General features: G+C 56.2%; 1 protein-coding gene and 2 long non-coding RNA genes across 4 annotated transcripts in view; 1 reads left to right on the top strand and 2 right to left on the bottom strand.

Annotated features, from left to right (window-relative positions):
• Positions 1-18,789, top strand: part of LTBP2 (latent transforming growth factor beta binding protein 2) — a 103,179-nt gene that overhangs the window by 80,336 nt on the left and 4,054 nt on the right. Inside the window, 16 exon segments of the mRNA XM_020906898.2 lie at positions 4,562-4,681; positions 9,410-9,529; positions 10,639-10,761; positions 10,981-11,106; positions 11,526-11,651; positions 12,728-12,850; positions 12,980-13,105; positions 13,466-13,588; positions 14,211-14,342; positions 14,604-14,729; positions 15,730-15,873; positions 16,827-17,018; positions 17,146-17,229; positions 17,922-18,050; positions 18,363-18,500; positions 18,603-18,770. Of these exon segments, the coding sequence (XP_020762557.2) occupies positions 4,562-4,681; positions 9,410-9,529; positions 10,639-10,761; positions 10,981-11,106; positions 11,526-11,651; positions 12,728-12,850; positions 12,980-13,105; positions 13,466-13,588; positions 14,211-14,342; positions 14,604-14,729; positions 15,730-15,873; positions 16,827-17,018; positions 17,146-17,229; positions 17,922-18,050; positions 18,363-18,500; positions 18,603-18,770 (2,100 nt within the window).
• Positions 5,842-9,414, bottom strand: LOC139035682 (uncharacterized). Of its 2 annotated transcripts, XR_011488378.1 has the most exons (3): positions 8,740-9,414; positions 6,336-8,406; positions 5,842-6,180 (listed from the first exon to the last, which is right to left on the bottom strand). It is a non-coding gene; the product is annotated as an uncharacterized lncRNA (long non-coding RNA). The 2 variants fall into 2 exon arrangements; XR_011488377.1 differs by having other exon boundaries at positions 5,842-8,406.
• LOC139035683 (uncharacterized) lies at positions 13,084-17,609 on the bottom strand. The gene is made up of 3 exons (XR_011488379.1): positions 17,269-17,609; positions 15,547-15,821; positions 13,084-13,170 (listed from the first exon to the last, which is right to left on the bottom strand). It is a non-coding gene; the product is annotated as an uncharacterized lncRNA (long non-coding RNA).

Raw genomic sequence — 18,789 nt, 5'->3', positions numbered from 1 at the left:
GTAAAATATTCACCAGCACTCCAAGAAACTGTGATGGGAGCCAAGAGTGTGAGGGGAAACCCCGGGACACGGCTGGAGATGAAGACAAGCAGCCAGGTCCCCAAATTCTGAGTGACAAGGAGCTTCTTTCCTGTTGGGTACAGAGGGTGACCTGTGAGGACACCAGCTGGGACTCCAGGCAGCCTGGGGATCAGGGGCGCCTTTGCTGGGAGATGCCTGCAAGCTTTAAGCTTCCCTGGGAAGCTCTGCATGGGGCCTTTACAACAAAGGCCCTTTAATATGCAGCATTTGTGCCGCATGTGAAACTTTCCGCTTACATTTTTACTAATGAGTTTACAGAGAGTGGGATGCAGTGGTTTCCAAGCAGTGCAAGACTCATAACCCAGTCGGAATCCTTCACCTGGAGAATGGCCCTGCTGTTCTCAGGACTCGCGTTTCTGGTTCTGGCGGGGAGCCGTGTGAGCTCTAGGGGAACTGCACTGAGTAAGGCGTGGACTCTGGCACTGTGGGATGAGGACACATTGGTTCCGTATGGAAGAAAGTCTGAAGGTTTCCCACAGGGATGTTCGAATGGGGCCAGAATAATAACAGCTACCATTTAACGAGCTGTTCTCATGTGCCAGCACCATCGTGAGCCCTTTATTTTGTGACGCTCATCATCCCACCCAACCCCGTGCAGTAGAAACCCTTATCCCCATTTCACAGTTTAACAAACTGAGGCTCAGAGAGGTGAATTGAAACACCCAGGGACCTCACACCTAGAGCCGTGGCTGAGCTGGAAGCAGAATCAAAATCGTCCTGGCCCCAAAGCATGGTTTGCTTCCAACACCCTCCCACACACACACACACACACACACACACACACACACACACACGGTGAAGGAGAAGAGGAAGCGGAGGGTATTTCAGGGGAAGGGAAGCACTTCTGCAGAGGGCAGAGCCATGAACAAGCCTGGCGCACTCTGGGAATAACGATAAATCTAGAGTGACGGGAGCGCCCGGTATGTGGAGGAAGTGGCGGGAACCAACGCCAGTTTGCTAAGTGTCTCGAGCGCCAGACTGACGTGCTTGGTCGCCGGCCCACAGACAGTGGCCGCCAACAGAGGTCTGCAAGCCGAGGGCGGCGGTGCGGTCAGCCGGCTCCCAGGGAGGTGACTCAGGCGGCAGTGCTGTTATCAAGGGCAGAGGCCTGGGGGCTAAGGGCCTTCTCTGGTGGGCTTTGCAGCCTTGGCAAGTGCTGTGGGCCGGAGGCACTGCTCCCTGCAGGCCCAGCCCAAGGTGCTGGCCCGGGATAGGCAGTGGCTGCTACAGGGAAGGGTGTGACCAGGTCTGACCCAGACAAGCGGTCCTGCCGCGTGCCAGCCTGGGTGTCTGGAGGTTTCTGCCAGCCTGACAGCTGCGGGAGGAGGCTGGAGGCTCAAGGTCAGCTCTCAGAGCTTCTCCAACAGGGCTTGGCTGCCACCTGATGAGGACTTATCTGAAAACATCCACTTTCTAAATGTTGCTGCTCTCGTAAAAGAGTATCTCCTTATTTTAAATATTTTTATTTATAAATTATTTCATTAATTTATATAATTAATAGAAACCATTACAATTTCTAGAACAAATTATTTGACTATTAAATATTTGAGCTTCCCCAAGCCTGCAATGCAGGATACCCAGATTCGATTCCTGGGACAGGAAGATCCCCTGGAGGAGGAAATGGCAACCCACTCCAGTATTCTTGCCTGGAGTATCCCATGAACAGAGGAGCCTGGTGGGCTACAGTCCATAGGGTAATAAAGAGTCAGACATGACTGAGCAATAATTATTATTAAATAGTAGTTTTAATTAAATATTTAAAATAACACTTGCTTTACTAGTAAATATGAGCATCTCTTTATATGTTAGCCATTGGGTTTCCTTACCTAGAAATTGCTTGTCCTCATCTTTTGCTCAGTTCAGTGGTCATTCCTGTTTTTCCTTGTGGCTGTTTAGGAGTTCCTTATATATTCCAGATACTTGCCTGGGTTTAGATATGATAATTTTTACGTCTTGTCCTCTGCCCATTGACCTTATCCATGAATCCTTCTTTGAACAGAAATTCATAGTTCTGGTGCATAGAAATTCACCTTTTTGCTTTATTTTTATGCTTTGAGGGATTTATGTAAAAATTCCTTCCCCACTGTAAGTCACAAATATAATCTACACCTTCCTTTATTACAGTTACAGTTTTGCCTTTCATGACATGTTTTTTTTATTTATTTACTTAATTTAGTTATATATTTTATTTATTTGGTTGTGCTGGGTCTTAGTTGTGGCGTGTGGGATCTAGTTCCCTGATCAGGGACCCAACCCCAGCCTCTCCAGTCTTAGCCACTGGATCACCAGGGAAGTCCCTCACAACATGCTTTAATCCATCTGGAGTCCATCCTTGTATGGGTGTTAAGACTGAGTCTTTTCCATTTCCATTTTTCTCCATAGAACAAGTCAGTTTTCCAAGCCTTATTCATCCAGCAGTCATCCTGGCCCCAGCAGTTCCTGAGTCCTTTAGCAAGTTTCCTTTCCTCTTCCACTGGGAATAGAGCTTCCCAAAGTGAGGACCGGTTATTTCAGAATTGCTTGGAGAGCTATTAAAATGCAGGTTCCTAGGCCCACCCCAGTACTACTGGGTCAGAATCTCTAGACGTGGGCCTCGGAGTGCACATTTTACCACTCTGCACTGAAGTATTATGAGGTATTGCTCAGATGAAAACACTGTCTGAAAACAAATGCTTATTATTCCACTCATGCAATAGGTACTTTGGGGGTTCTGGGCTAGGCACTAAGGGCCTGGGAATAATAAGGCACATTCTCAGAAGTCGTGGGGGTGGGGGGAAGCAGTTACTCACCCCTACGGATCCCTAAGGGAACCCTGGGAAGGGCCATGTGGGTTGGAGGGGTGCGGGCAGCCTCACTGAGAGATGGAAAGGAGACGGCCAAGCTGGTGGGTGTGAAGCCTCTCCAGGCAAGGAGGCAGGGCAGGCAGAAGCTCAGAAGCAGGTTCCATGTGGCTGCTGAGTCTGGGAGGTGTGTGGGAGGCAGGAACCATGGTGAGGGAATCAGGCAGGGGCCAGGTCATGAGAGATATCACATGCCGGGCAGAGGTGCTTGGGTTTTATGGAGCAGGTTTAGTGCTAGAATAATAATAATAATAGTATTTGGAGAAGGAAATGGCAACCCACTCCAGTATTTTTGCCTGGAGAATCCCATGAACAGAGGAGCCCATGGACGGGCTACAGTCCACAGGGTCACAGGGAGTTGGACATGACTTGGCAACTGAGCACAACAATAATAATTCAGTGCTTACCTCGTGCCAGGCAGGCACTGTGCTAAGCCCTTCACCTGGATGACCTCATCTCATCTGCACAGAGCTTCAGTGTTGAACTGTTGCTGGGAGTGGGGGGTGGGGGGAAAAGGCGAGTCCTCTGTTAATTTGACTGTGTTGGGCAGGGAATGGGGGGTGGCCAGAGCCGTCTAGAGTTGATAAATTGAACCCATCCTTGAAATGCGGGCAGGGCTCTGCTGGCCATCAAACCAAGCAGAGGCATTTGTGCGATTGAAGGCTTGGAGGCTAGACCAACGGGGATCAGCAAACACAGCAAGGCTGGGATGAGGCTGCAGCCTGAGCAGCAAGGAATCCTGGTAGGGCCTTAACAGAGAAGGCACGACCAGGCTTGGGCTTTCAAGCCATTATGGGGCCCCATTGTGCTTTGGGACAATAGAAGAAACCACGGGAACAGATCCACAGCTGCCTAAGATACTGTCTCGCACTGGCTGCTTAATTCCTAAACTTTTTTCTTTTGGCTGCTCCACACAGCTTGCAGGATCTTAGTTCTCCAACCAGGGATTGAACTTGGACCCCTGGCAGTGAAAGCACCAAGTCCTAACCACTGGACCACCAGGGAATCCCAATCCCTAACCTTTAATCCCTAGCCTTGGGCTTCCCTGGTGGCTTAGATGGCAAAGCGTCTGCCTGCAATGCGGGAGACCTGGGTTTAATCCCCGGGATAGGAAGATCCCCTGGAGAAGGATGTGGCAACCCACTCTAGTACTCTTGACTGAAAAATCCCATGGACAGAGGAATCTGGTAGGCTACAGTCCATGGGGTCGCAAAGAGTCAGACACGACTGGGCGACTTCACTAACCTTTACGTAGTCCCCTAAGAACTCTAGGAGCAGAGCTGTGGGGAAGGTATTGGGGTCAGCAGGGGGACTTTGGTGGTCTCCTCAGATAGTGCCATATGCACTGCCACCTGACCTCAAGACAAGCCCTTTCATTGGAGTGAGGAGACAGCTGTGAGGGTCTCCAAGGGCCACCAAAGTAGCCACCTTCCCTGGGGGAAGGGAACTCATGAGTTTGCAGAGGCCTGAGCTAGGTCAATCTGACTTGGCCTCAGAGCCCCTGCCGTTCATGGCTGTGGCAAGGATGTCTTCCCTGTCTGGGCCTCAGCATGGACATCCCTGATCTTGGTCTCTGAGGGGGTGCCCCAGGACCCCCTGCAGGGCTGGCCCCAACTCAGGACTCTTCTATGTGTTCACAGACATAGACGAGTGTGAGCAGCCAGGGGTGTGCAGCCGGGGTCGGTGCACCAACACGGAGGGTTCCTACCACTGTGAGTGTGACCAGGGCTACATCATGGTCAGGAAAGGACATTGCCAAGGTAAGGAATGGGTTGCCCTCCTCCATCTCCTGTCCCTCCCCACCATCTCCTGTCCCTCCCCACCATCTCTTGGTCCCTTTCCACCATCTCCTGGCCTCTCCCCATCATCTCCTGGTCCCTCCCCATCATCTCCTGGTCCTTCCCCACCATCTCCTGGTCCCTTTCCACAATCTCCTATCCCTCACCATCATCTCTTGGTCCCTTCCCATCATCTCCTGTCCCTCTCAACCATCTCCTGTCCCTCCCCATCATCTCCTGGTTCCTCCCCGTCATCTCCTCGTCCTTCCCCATGCACTGCCCACCACCAGCTCCCCTTCCAGCTTACCCCTGACTGTTCTCCTTGATGCTGAGCCCACTCCTGTGCACAGAGAGACCTGTCTAGGGATTCCAGGAGCCTCTTTGTTCCCTTAGTGGGATTTTGGCATCCTGTCTGCCCTGACAGCATGGGAACAGAGTAACTTTATGTAGATGAGATCCCAGGGGCTCCCCTCTGTGCACCTCTGCCCACCACTTGAGTTGCATGGTAGAGGGAAGGTTGACATCTGGGAGGGGCCTCAGGCATCAAGCTTGATCTACTGGCTAAAGCTTGTTAGGCTATAAGCTGGACCATATCCTTAGATGACCGTGTGTGGGCACCTGACAAATGTTCATGCATTGGACCAATACATACTAGTTGAAAAAAATAAATGAATAAGCCCTCATCCCAGCTCCCTTTCCCAGTGTCACAAGTTGGCTGTGACATTGCCCACTGATGTCCTCACAAACTGCCAATGCCACTACTACAGAAGCAGAGTCCAGAGTCCCGGCAGGTCTTGACAAAGGGGAGAAGTCGCTAGGGGGTGTAGGACAGACACATCCCTGTCTGAATCCCCAGCATCTCACCTTCCCCTCTCAATGCCTCCCCCTTTAAAGTCAGGCCCACTATGATCAAAGCCAGAACCCACCCCCTGTCCTCATGAGCTTGCTGAACCACAGAGTCTGGCATATTCCAGGAGAAGGGAGAGTGAAGGGAGTTGGCATTTGATGGGTGCCTGCTATATGTGCCAGGTGGTGGACTAGGGACTCAATAGATTGCCTCATTTAAGCATCCAGCATTATTCATTTGGCGTGAGACCTGATTAAAAAGTAAAACCAAAGGAAATGAACTAGGAAAATCCAAGGACATCTAAAATCTCAAATTTATACTAACCAGTCCACATTGAGGGCACAGGCTCTGGTGGAGACAGATCTGGGTTTGGCTTATTGTCTCAGTGTCTGAAGATGGAAACCATAATGCCCATCGCAGGGGCTCTGGTTAACCTGCCGAATAACCATGCAAAGTGCGCAGGCAGCCCTGCAGCAAGTAGGGGAGCCCGTTCTCTCTCATGTCTTGTCTCCCCCCAGTGTCTGAGCCTGTGCCTCTGGATCGCCCCCTTCCCTTCCGGAGGAAAGGTCCCAGAAACACACACCTTGGCTGGGAGGTCAGGCTGAGTTCCTGGCCCGGGGCAGACACTCTGAGTCTGTTGAAAGAAAGACTGATGTAGCCTTCACGCTCCTCCAGGTTTCCACCCGTAACCACAGCCCCGGCCCATCACCCTGGGAGCCCAGTCAATTTCCCCCTCCCTCTTTCTTCTTCCTCCAACTAAGAAACCACTCTCTCTCCACTTAAACTCACAGTCTCTGGTGAAGGGCCTGAGTGGTCTGGACAGCAGCCCATCCAAAGTCTCCATGGCATTTCCGTCGTCCCGGGATTCTGGGTTCCCACGGAGAGGGGCAAGTTCCCCTGCAGACTGCCAGGGCTCCGCTGTCCTCCACCTACCGCCAAGGTCGCCCTTGGGTCCAGCCCCTGCTGGAGCACCCTCCCCACCTTGGGCTCTCACAGTACCCTTCCATCTCCTCCAGCAGAGACTGCAGTGCTGCTTAGAGAAGCTCCACCATCTGCCCAGTGTACAGACAGCAGGCTGGCAAGCTGGTCCCTGGGGTGACTGTTTCCTGGGGTCTTCTGGGGTCTTTCCAGCAGCCTCATACCAAGAGGATGTGAAGATTTAGTGAATCACATGGTCTCATTCTTTGGTCAGCAAATTCTTCTTGAGCGCCAGCTGTGTCCCAGCCATGGGCCAAGAATACAGCCATAAAAAAGACAGACAGCGCCTGCCCCCCGACAACTAGGGTAAAACCTTTACCAAAACATATCATAATCTTAGGTTAAAATTTAAACCCTAGACTAGGCAAAAAACATCTGGCTCTCATCCAGGCACCGAAAAGTTGGTGGGACAGCCTCAGGATATCTGGTGACTTCAGAGCCTGTGCTTTTAACAGGGAGTCCATTTCATCCATGGCTTGGCTAGTGGCTCTGATATATCGGCCCCCATTTAGAAGAGGCCGGCCCTGGTTCAGGTAGAGACTGGGGGCTGCTTTGACCCTCTGTCCCCAACCCCCGCCCCCACCTCCCAGGCATGAACATCATGGGCTGGGGCTCTGGTCTGGGGAAGGAAGCCAGTGGTAGTGTGCCAGGATAGGCCGGGTTACGCTGCAGTAACAACCAGCCTCAATCTTAGCGTCATGTAGGACATAGCAGACTTGATATCTGACCAAAGCTGCATATCCATCATGGGTCTGCTGGGGGTCCTGCCCCATGTCTTCTCATCCTTGAACCAGGCTAAAGGAATAGCATCTTGAATGTGGCCATTGTCCGTGGAAGAACGCACTCTGCAAGGTTGCACACAAATAAGTGTTTGGGCCCATAGATTACACACATGATATCCACTCCAAGCTACTGGCCAGCAGTAGTCCTCCTGCCCCACAAGAACCGCAAGGGACCAGGAGGCATAAGCCCATCACGACCCAAAGAGTGAGAGCTGGAATTCTCAGGGAAGCAGAATTTGTCCCATAGGTCTCCTAACGCCCAACATGACGCACTTCCGGCACCACCTCTGCAGGTGTGCCCAGAACATTTGGGGCAGGGCAGAGCTCAGAGCCCTTTGCTCCCGCTAAGTCTAATCTCCTTCTGATGTTGCCTGACCCTGCAGGAGAGGTCCAAAGGCTCCGGTTTTCCTCGGTGTGGTCTTAGAGGAGCATCCTTGCCTCCTTCTGTTTCTCTTCGTCCCCGAGTCTCGCATCCCTGAAGCAGACTTGTGGCTCATTCCCAATGGCTTTGCCCATCTTGCTTCTGGTATCTTAGCCAGGACCGGCAGGCCAGGGTGCTGGCCAAAGGTGGTGGCCCTAGAACCTTCATTTCTTCCACTTCCGTCTTGTTCTCTCCAGTTCTGTTTTTACAGAAGCTTCTAGAAAATTTAGCCTGGTATCACCACAGCCCAACGAGGGATTCTTGGCTGCCCTCTTTCCTGAGATGAGCCTTATCTCAATGTCCCTGAGATTGCCCAGGAGTTCTAGGTATCTCCTAGTACACACATCCCTGAAACACCCTCTGCTGTGTGTATGTCTTCCTCATGTGGACCCGTAGGGTGAAGTTTTGGCCGTGAGAAGTGACCAGTTCCCTGGAACAGAGGGCTCTGATCTACCCAGTCTTCTGCAGACCAAACATCCTCAGAGGAGATTCATTTTCACCCTCCACTTCCAGGCCCATGTCCTGTTTTATCATGACAGCTGCTGCCTTGAGTCCTTTTGCAGGAAGCCTGTGTTCTGACCCTTGGCGCTGCCTCCTGCCTTTCTCTTCTCCCTGGGTGCTGAGCAGGTCTTCCTCCTGGTCAGTAGAGCCTCTGAATCTCCATGAGGAGGTGGACTTCCTGTGGGAAGGCGACAATTACCCACACAGGGAGGGTGAACCCTCCTGTTTCCTCCGGAGCTCAGTCAATCCGTCTGTAGTGAAGAGTGACTGGGAGCCTGCACACTGGGCCGGAAGAGCCAAACGTCTTCCTGCTGTCCTGACCCAGAGTTCAATCCCCAGGTTCCGACCTCCCCAACTCGGCCCAGGTCGCTGGGGTGCCTTGGAGGCTGGACTCCCCAGCATGCCAGCTTCGCGTTGGGCAGAGCCCTGTGTGCCATTCCTGGGAGCAAGCTCGCCCTCCACCCCCTTGTTCTCATCTCCCAGGACTGGCCCCTCCCCCTCCATGGCTCACCTGTCCCCCTCTTGTCTGATCGTCCCCCTCTTGTCTGATCGGTGCGCAGACTCATCCTTTCCGGCTGGCTTTCCTGAATCTCAGCAGAGTGGGCGTGGTTCTCAGCTGGAAGAAAATTCCCCTCTCCAACAGCCTTTCTAGCCTCTGCGTCAGCCTTGCTCTGCATCAGCCTCAGGGCTGGTCTTGGCCACATCAAAGACTGGGGGAGTCATCCTCAGTCCTCATTTCCGGGTGCCGGGAAGCCCGTTTTTGCCTTCATTGCCCAGCTAGGATCTATTCTGGGGTCTCTGGGGCTTCTGTGCCAAGCACGTCCAATCCCATCATCGTCACCCCTTGTTAACGAACAAGGGAGAGATGAAGGCCCTTCCCAAGAGTCCAGCTCATGATGTCAAGCCCTCTCACCCTCCCAAGCTAGCGAGAGCATGGCCTCCTGCAGCAGGGCTTCTCCCTTCCTCAAGGTCTTCCATCTCTCTTTTGTCCAGGACGGTGGGTGGGAGGTGGGGCTGGGAACACAGGGGAACACTCATATTTTCCTAGTTTCCATCTGTACAGAAACTGACATCCCTCCTTCTCCCTGACTGAGGGCAGAGTCAAGGATGTGCTCCTTCACAGCCCACCCGTGGGCTGTGGTTCCCAGCAATGACCAAGGCAGGGGCTGTTATTTTTTCAGATATCAACGAATGCCGTCACCCTGGCACCTGCCCTGATGGGAGATGCGTCAACTCCCCCGGCTCCTACACTTGCCTGCCCTGTGAGGAGGGCTACAGGGGCCAGGGCGGGAGCTGTGTAGGTGAGGGCTGCCTGCCAAGGCACAGAGGGGTCTGTTTGGCCTGGGACCCTGGGTTGAGCCCACACATGGTGGTGGGGGGTGGGGGGTGGGGCATGGGCAAAGGGAAATGGCTTAGAGGCTATTGTCCTTCGTGACCCAGCTGGGTTTCCAGATGGCGTTGGGGATGAGGTGGGTGTGCTTCAGTTACTGGTGCTCTGCCCTCTGAATCAGCCAGGGTCGGGGGGTGGGGGGAGGCCTTAGGCTCCTTGGCCATATCCATCCAGGAGCTACATACAGCTCAAGGTTCCAGAGACTTCTGTGGCTGGGTTCTGCTAGGTAGGCTGAAGGTGCCACGCGTCTTTTGGAAGAGGCTGATGCCAGTGATGTAGTTCTCTGGGAGGAGGGGTCTTCTGCCCTCCTGGACCTCAAGAGCAACCTCTAACAGCAATGCCTAAGAAAACGGCGGTGCTATTCTCCGGAGGTTGGAGGGTGGGGGTGCATGGCAGCCATAGGAGGAATGCGCTTTCCCTCAGCCCCCGCAGGAAGAAGGGCCCAGGGCTCAGGATGCCAGGGGGGACTGAGTCGTGAATAGAGGCTTTGAGGCTCTGGAGAGGGCAGGCGTTTCCCAGGCCCTTGAGACTGCCGCTCAACCGCCCAGGCAGAACTTGGCCTCTCTCTGTATTACCCACTCGCCCGCTGAAGCTGGTGGGTAGGCTGAGAATATGGGGCTTAAACATACCCGTTTGGTTGGCAGGGAGGAAACCAGAGAGGTTCAGACTCACTCTAAGGTGAGGCAGGAGTCTTTAGACACTTGCCTCCAAGTGTCCTCAGATGGGCCAAACCAGTCCCAGGACTAGGTGGGGACCTGGACCCCCTTTTGTAAGAACTTGCAGGGCGCCATGTGTCACTGGATGGAGCTGAAGTCAGCTCAGGGATGGGAGTTAGTTTGGTGGGGGAAGGGCACCCGGCCGAGGTAGATGGGTCCAGGGGCAGGAATGACCTCTGGTTCTTCCTAGGGCGCTAGGGCCCCTTGGAATGCTGGTTCCCCGGCCCCGTAACAGAGACGCTCTCGGCCTGATGCTGGAGGCTGCGTGGGGGACAGGAGGTCAACTTGGACTTCTCTCCCACAGATGTGAATGAGTGTCTGACCCCTGGGGTCTGCGCCCACGGAACGTGCATCAACCTGGAGGGCTCCTTTAGATGCTCCTGTGATCAGGGCTACGAAGTCACCCCAGATGAGAAGGGCTGCCAAGGTACAAGGATCCGAAGCCCCCTTTGTCCATCCACGGCACGTCCGCCTGCAGCTCCTTCCCTCTGGCCCACATCCCTGAGCTGACCCAACACAGCGCTGCTGCACACTGTCTTTCCCCAACACCCCCCAACCCCACCCCGCCCCGCCCTGCCAACCTCCGGCTAGCCTGGCATGTCTGTCCTGCAGAGAGCCCCACACAGAGCTCAATGGCCTGTTTCAGATGTCGACGAGTGTGCCATCCGGGCCTCGTGCCCCACGGGCCTCTGTCTCAACACGGAGGGCTCCTTTACCTGCTCGGCCTGCGAGAGTGGGTACTGGGTGAATGAGGATGGCACCGCCTGCGAAGGTAACCGTGGGGAGAGGCTTGGCCAACGGGGAGTGAGAGCACAGGCCCTTGGACCTCCCAAAGAACCCTCCGTTTGTCCCCTGGTTTGGGGTTGATGCTGGGGGTCTCCAGGCTAGGCGAGAGGACCCTGTGAATGGCCTTGAGCTTCTGTTTTCTCCATGAAGACAGAAGGAAAGGGAGTCACAGCAACAAAGGGGAAGGAAGCTGATGGCCGAGCCACCCCAGGAGCATCCCCGGGGAGAGGGTGCGGGGGTGCCCTGTAGGAGGCCCAGAGCCAGGGGCTCCCCTTCCTCGGGGGCCCACAGCGTCCAGCAAGCTCAGAGAGGGAGCCAGAGGCACAGGGTGGTTCTGGCCTGGCCAGGTGCAAGGAGGCATCCCCGGGCCCCCCGCGTGACCGACTGGCTGGCTATCTCCCCCAGACCTAGACGAGTGCGCCTTTCCGGGAGTCTGCCCGTCCGGAGTCTGCACCAACACTGCCGGCTCCTTCTCCTGCAGGGACTGCGAGGCGGGCTACCAGCCCAGCGCCCTGGGCCACAGCTGTGAAGGTGAGAGGTCCCCCACGGGGAGCAGGAGACTAACCCTTCACCCTCCGAGAAGCGAGCTCGCCTTGGAGGGTGGGCTGGCTGGGGTCGCATATTCTTGCCCTCTCTCCCTAAACAGGAGTCAGAAAGGCAACTGCAGATCTGGGTCCAGGGAGCCAGTGAGCCACTGTACCAAAGCTTCAGTGCTGTCACAATCATGGGGAGTTTGTCTGATAGACATGCGACTTCCAGGCCTTGTCAGACTGGCTAAATCTGTCTGCTGGGGAGGCCTTGGGATCTGTTATCTAACAAGCTCCTCAAGGGTTCCTTGTAAAGTTGGGTGCTGCGACATTATTTGAAAGACCCTGGCCAGTACCAGGCCATCTGTGAAAGAAAGTGAAAGTGTTAGTTGCTCAGTCGTGTCCGACTCTTTGTGACCCCATGGACTGTATGGACTGTAGCCCTCCAGGCTCCTGTGTCCATGGGGTTCTCCAGGCAAGAATACTGGAGTGGGTTGCCATTTCCTTCTCCAGAGGATCTTCCCTCCCAGGGATCAAACCCAGGTCTCCTGCATTGGCAAGCAGATTCTTTACCAGGGAAAAGAATCTGAGCCACCAGAGAAGTCCCAGGGCAATCTGTAGGCCAATTTGGATGATCCACTTTCTGTTACCTCCTCAGGTTCTCTGTATCCGCTTCCTTGGCTTATTTCTGTTGTTTTCCTGTTGTTTCTGTAAAATCTCAGCCATGATGAGGGTAGTAGGGTTTGGCCACCCTAGGCCAGGGATGCTGCTGGGAGAGACCAGGTGTCCCCCAGGCGGGCACAGTGTGGGCATCGGGAGGCCAGAGGAGCCTGCTGGACTGGGCTGGGGCAGGATGGAAGGAGCTGCAGCCATCCTGCTCCCCAAAGGCTCCCTGGCCAGCTTCTCCCAGCCCTGCCAGTTTACAAGAGGATGGTGCTCCTATGGGCCCCGTCTCCTGGGGCAGACCTCCAGGTCCTCTGGAGACCTCCCTGTTGATCCCTGCCCTTGGGAGATCTTCCCATCAGTTCCGCCTCCCCACCCCACCCCTCCGCACTACCATCTCCTGGTGTGGCCCTGCAGATGTGGACGAGTGTGAAGACCCCCAGAGCAGCTGCCTGGGAGGCGAGTGCAAGAACACGGCTGGCTCCTACCAGTGCCTCTGTCCTCCAGGCTTCCAGCTGGCCAACGGCACGGTGTGTGAGGGTGAGTGGCTCAGGTCTCCCCGGCCGGGGACGGGGTGGGGCGGAGGGTTTCCCTCCATCGCGCACGCCCTGGGAACATCCCCGCCCCGGGGGAGACACCGGGAGACACCACCTGCTCATCTGCCCGCAGATGTGGACGAGTGTGTGGGCGAGGAGTACTGCGCGCCGCGCGGCGAGTGCCTCAATAGCCACGGGTCCTTCTTCTGTCTCTGTGCGGACGGCTTCGTCCCCGCAGACGGGGGCACCAGCTGCCAAGGTGAGAAGCCGGCGGCAGGGGGCGTTAGAGGTCATCCCGCGTGCTGATGAAACGCTGGCTTCCACCTGGGATGGGAAGATGGGAGGCTGAGCGATGAGGTTGGGAGCCAGGCGTCAGGGAGGGTCTCGGAGCCCTCCTCCACGGCTTCTCCACGATGCCTACGGCACGTGCCTTCGCCCGCTGCCCTGCCCGGCTCCGGGGCTCCACGCCCACCCGCGCCTCTGGCTTCCAGCTCTGGACCCTGGCCCAGATCTTCCAGGCCTTTCCCACTTCGAGCCACTCCCTGGCCCTCCTCTGGGCGAAACCGCACAAGGCCCTGGGGCCCATGGCTGGCCCTGCTGACAAACGTCTCTGTTCTAGATGTGGACGAGTGTGCAGTCACGGACCGGTGTCTCGGGGGGCAGTGTGTTAACACCGACGGCTCCTTCAACTGTGTGTGTGAGACTGGCTTCCAGCCCTCCCCAGAGAGCGGGGAGTGTGTGGGTAAGGGCTCTGCCCCACGGCGACAGACAAACAGGCACCTCCACCCTGCCAGCTCCTCAGCTCCCTGGGGCCAGGAACCCCAGCTTCGAGTACCTTCCATAGATAAATCATCCAATGGATAATGTCTTTATTCAGCCTCTTCTGATTCAGGGATTGCCCCCAGGATGTCCTTGTGCTATAGCAGAGCACAGAATCTAGTTTTTTAAAAGCCAAATGGATGCAGTAGACATTTACACCACCTGGGTTCAATGTCTTTTGTTGGGACAAATAGACAGTTATGGATAATCTTGAAACTAACCAAGGGAGGCATATGAAGACAGCTCTCCATAATACACTTTGGGAAAGGTTTTATATAGCGAGAAGTAGACAGTACTCTGCTGTGGAGAGAAGGGTGTGGGGGAAAGGAGTGTCACAGAGGCCCAGAGCTCTCCTCCTGGACAGTCAGGCCTGCGGGTCAGGGGAAAGGGTCCTAAACTTGACGTTTTGGGGTTGAAATGAGCATAGTGGTTTGGAACCAATCAAGAACCTCAGAAGTTGAGGGGCACGACCTTGTAATGCCAGAGAGATGGGGTCGGGGTAGTGATCTGGTCACTTCTGTCCCCTCTCCTGGCCCTGGGGACAGACATTGACGAGTGTGAGGACCTCGGAGAACCGATGTGCGGGGCCTGGAGGTGTGAGAACAGCCCTGGCTCCTACCGCTGTGTCCTGGGCTGCCAGCCTGGCTTCCACATGGCCCCGACGGGAGACTGCATTGGTGAGTGGGGAGGGGGCGTGCGGGCTGGGAGGCCTAGGACCACATCTACTTTTCACATATCTGGCTAGAAACTATTTTTGCAGCTGTTTGTGTGTTTTCCATACAGCAGCGCTTACACAAAAATTGAAGAGAACTGTTTAGTTTTCTTACTCTGTGTTCAGAAGTTAGTTTTCAGAGATCTTGGTGTTAATAAGCCAGATAAATAAGTATTCCCAGCGAATAGAGAGCACGCCCTACACTGCAGCCCGCCCTGTCCTGCAGACATAGACGAGTGTGCCAACGATACCGTGTGTGGGAGCCACGGCTTCTGCGACAACACGGACGGCTCCTTCCGCTGCCTCTGTGACCAGGGCTTCGAGACCTCGCCCTCCGGCTGGGACTGCGTTGGTGAGAAGCCTGTGGGCTAGCCAGCTCTGAACCAGGGAAGGGAAGGCTCTTGGGCCCTTGACCCCATCTCCACAGATCTTGGCTGCCCTGCATAGAGGGGCCCTAGGGCCCTCCTCCTGAAGTGCTCAGGGTCACGTGGCTCCATACGGGGCCCCCAACATAGAGTGACAAGGAAGGGGGATTTCCACTCCTCCGACAGAGGATGAGATGGTTGGATGGCATCACCAACTCAATGGATATGAGTTTGAGTAAAACTCCAGGAGTTGGTGATGGACCGGGAGGCCTGGCGTGCTGCAGTCCTTGGGGTGGCAAAGAGTCGGACACGACTGAGTGACTGAACTGAACTACAGGGGCACCTTGGGCTTCCCAGGTGGCCCAGTGGTAAGGACACCACCTGCCAATGCAGTAGATGCAGGAGACGTGGGTCCCATCCCTGGGTTGGGAAGATCCCTTGGAGTAGGAAATGGCAACCCACTCCAGCATTCTTGCCTGGAGGATTCCCATGGATAGCGGAGCCTGGCGGGCTACAGTCCATGCATAGGGTCACAAAGAGGGGCAGCCGATTTGCGCAGTGGAGCACCCCCCCCCCCCACCCCCGCAAGGGGCACCGTGGCAAGGTCATCAGGGAAGCGAGGCCCCGTTTTACCAGCAGGGGGAGCAAGCTCACTAGTGAAGGCGCCACCCTTCCCCAGAGACTCAAGGGTTCAAGAGGCACGCTTGGGGAACGTGCAGAAGGAGGAACCTTTCCTCTTTGTCCATTTATGGGCCCTTTTCTGCCACCCTTCTCCCCCCTCCCCTCCCCATCCCTTCTGCTCACCTGGTCCTCCTTCCTGCGAAGTCATGCCCACTTCCCGCTCTTCCCCAGGCTGTTTCTGCGGGGGATGGGGGAGTGGGGGGATGTGACGGGGATGTGACGGGGATGTGCCCGCTTGGCTGGTGGCAGGGGCAGGGGCCCGGGCTGCCTCTCCCTCGCTCACGAGCCGGCCCTCCTGTCTGGCAGACGTGAACGAGTGTGAGCTCATGCTGGCGGTGTGCGGGGCGGCGCTCTGCGAGAACGTGGAAGGTTCCTTCCTGTGCCTCTGCGCCAGCGACCTGGAGGAGTACGACGCTCAGGAGGGGCGCTGCCGCCCGCGGGGGGCTGGAGGTGAGCCCCGCGCCCCACCGTCACGGGGCACCCCCCGCTGTCTGGCGTACACAGCGCTTCCGCTGCTCCAGCTCTTGATCCGCGGTGTGGGCAAGAGAGCATCTTGGGGCCGGAGTGCGGAGGGGTGAGGAGTCTGAGTGTGGAGCAAAGTCGGCTAAGCCCGGGAAGTTCCGAGAGGTTGCAGGGCTCCGACCACCCCACAGGAGGCTCGAGAAGCTCTAATGCCAGCTTGAGGGGGTTGGGCCCAGGGAGCTCAGATTGAGCCTTGGTTGTTATTGTTCCGTCGCCAAGTCGTGTCTGACTCTTCGTGACCCCATGGACTGCAGCACACCAGGCTTCCCTGTCCTTCACCATCTGAGCCTTGGAGGGACCCTGAGTCAAACCCCAGGAAGCTCTTGGGTGAGGGAGACCCTGAAACGGAGCTAAGCTCGACTCACTCCCGTCCCACTCCACTCCAGAACTGCAGGCTTCAGCCTCTCAGCCCAAGACTAGGACTCAGCTGGCCTCCTCTGACTTGGGGGAAAGCAAACAGGACCTGGAACGAGGACGGGTGGGAGGGGCATGGGTTCAGTGTGCCACAGAGGAGTGGAACGGTGTACCATACCACGCCCGTATGGTGCGGTGTGCCCGGGACTGGGGCCACCCCACTGCAGGCGAGGAAGGCAGGATGGTGTCTTGGGAAGCGCAGGGGTGTGGCACCAGAGGAACTGGGGTCACTTCCCTGATCTGCCGCTAGGTGGCTCCTGCAAGTCACCGAGCTTCTCTAAGCCTCAACTGCCTCTTCTATAAAAGAAAGCTGATGATAATAAGCTCTTCATAAGGCTTATCAAGTGAGATAATAAAAGGACACTGTAACGTGCCATATAAATGTTTAAAAGTTAAATAAATTCAAAGGCCAGGGTGCCCCAGGGGACCATGAGCAGACGTTAATAAGGGACGTCTGTCACACACAGGTCCAAGTGTCTCTGAGGCCCGGCCAGGGGCACACCCGCCAGGCCCCGTCCGCATGGAATGCTACTCTGGACAGAAGGACCAGACGCCCTGCTCCAGCCTTTTGGGCAGGAACACCACGCAGGCCGAGTGCTGCTGCACCCAGGGCACCGGCTGGGGGGATGCCTGTGACCTGTGCCCAGATGAGGACTCAGGTAAGGCCCCCAAGGGTCCCAGATCCTCTCAGGGTCGGCTCTGCAGGGTGACACAGAAAGAAGTGGGGGGCAGGGAGGGGGTGGTGGCAGAGTCTTTCTCTCTGAGCTTGGATGCCTCCCTGCACAGTTGAATTCAGCGAGATCTGCCCTAGTGGGAAAGGCTACATCCCTGTGGAAGGAGCCTGGATGTTTGGACAGACCACGTACACAGGTAATCTCCCCAAGACCCTCCTCCCCAAACACCACTCACCTCAGTGGGCCCGGCCTGGTTCCCCAGGAGGCCTCTGCGTGCAGGCCCCACCTCTCAGGTTGCTTCTAATCTTTCTGTCCCAAGGCTGCAGATCTTTAGCTGGAAGTTCTGACCTGAGCTCCTCCTGAATTGTCCGGGCAACCCCACTATGGTTTCTCTGCTCCCTGAGGCTGAGCCCTCCAGGAACAAGCTATGATGCCTTGACTAACCCAGTCCCAGGGCACAGCGACAGAGGCCAGAGGCAGCTGCTGATCTCCCTGGCCCCACTTACAGAGCCAGAAACTTTGGGGAACTCATCCTCAGGAAGGGTGGTTTGGGTGTGGACTCATACCTGAAACTGGAAAAGGAAATAGAAGAAACGGAAATGGTTCTCCTTGAGTGCTTGTTATGTACCAAGCACTATTTTAAGCACCTAACATGTATTAACATCTCAACCCCCATAACAACTATACAAGGTTAAGGAGTAGGAGCCACATTTTCTAGGTAGGGAACTGAAGCAAGGGACAACCTAAGCAATTGGCCCAATGTCACCCGCTCATCGAGTGGCAAGGCTGGGATTCGGCCCCAGTCAGTCTGGCTTTGGAGCCCCTAGATCTAAGGACTGCCTCATCCCGCATCTCGCCTTGCCCTCACTCAGCTCTGCTCTCCCACAGATGCTGACGAGTGTGTGATGTTTGGGCCCGGGCTCTGCCGGAACGGCCGGTGTCTCAACACAGTGCCCGGCTACATCTGCCTATGCAACCCTGGCTACCACTACAATGCCGCCCGCAGGAAGTGTGAGGGTGAGGACGCTCGCCACCCCTCCCCACCCCAGGGCCCACAGCTGAATGCTCCCCTACTCCCCTGCCAGGCAGCCCAGTTCTGGCTGGGAGTGTCCCCCTTCCCGGGGAGGATGCCCGCTGTAGCAGGCGGGTCTGAGGTTGGTGGGAGGGACCTACTGGCAAGCCATCCTTGGGCTGGGGCCTCCCAGACTAGGTGGGAGGTGGGGGGCATTATCAGTTACCAGAAACACCCCCTTCCCTGAAGGCGGCAGTGGGTGGGCACAGCGCATGGGCACTGCCCCCGATGTTCCTCCCCATCTCCCTGCCTCCCAGATCACGACGAGTGCCAGGACATGGCCTGTGAGAATGGCGAGTGTGTGAACACGGAAGGCTCCTTCCACTGCTTCTGCAGCCCACCCCTCACCCTGGACCTCAGTCAGCAGCGCTGCGTGAACAGCACCAGTGGTGTGGGTCAGTAGGGGTGGGGGCAAGGGGGCCGGGCATGGGGTGGGGGCAGAGGCAGCAGGGGGAGCAGACCAGGGCTGGGGAGGTTCATGTGTCCTGCGCCCCCAGAGGACCTGCCTGACCACGACATCCACATGGACATCTGCTGGAAGAGAGTCACCAATTACGTGTGCAGCCACCCCCTGCACGGCCGCCGCACCACCTACACGGAGTGCTGCTGCCAGGACGGCGAGGCCTGGAGCCAGCAGTGTGCCCTGTGCCCGCCCAGGAGCTCAGGTGAGAAGGCAAGAGGTGG

This window comes from Odocoileus virginianus, chromosome 6 (assembly GCF_023699985.2).
Source record: "Odocoileus virginianus isolate 20LAN1187 ecotype Illinois chromosome 6, Ovbor_1.2, whole genome shotgun sequence".
Classification (NCBI taxonomy): domain Eukaryota; kingdom Metazoa; phylum Chordata; class Mammalia; order Artiodactyla; family Cervidae; genus Odocoileus; species Odocoileus virginianus.
Note: the sequence above shows the minus strand (reverse complement) of the source record. Positions and strands in the feature narration are given on the sequence as shown.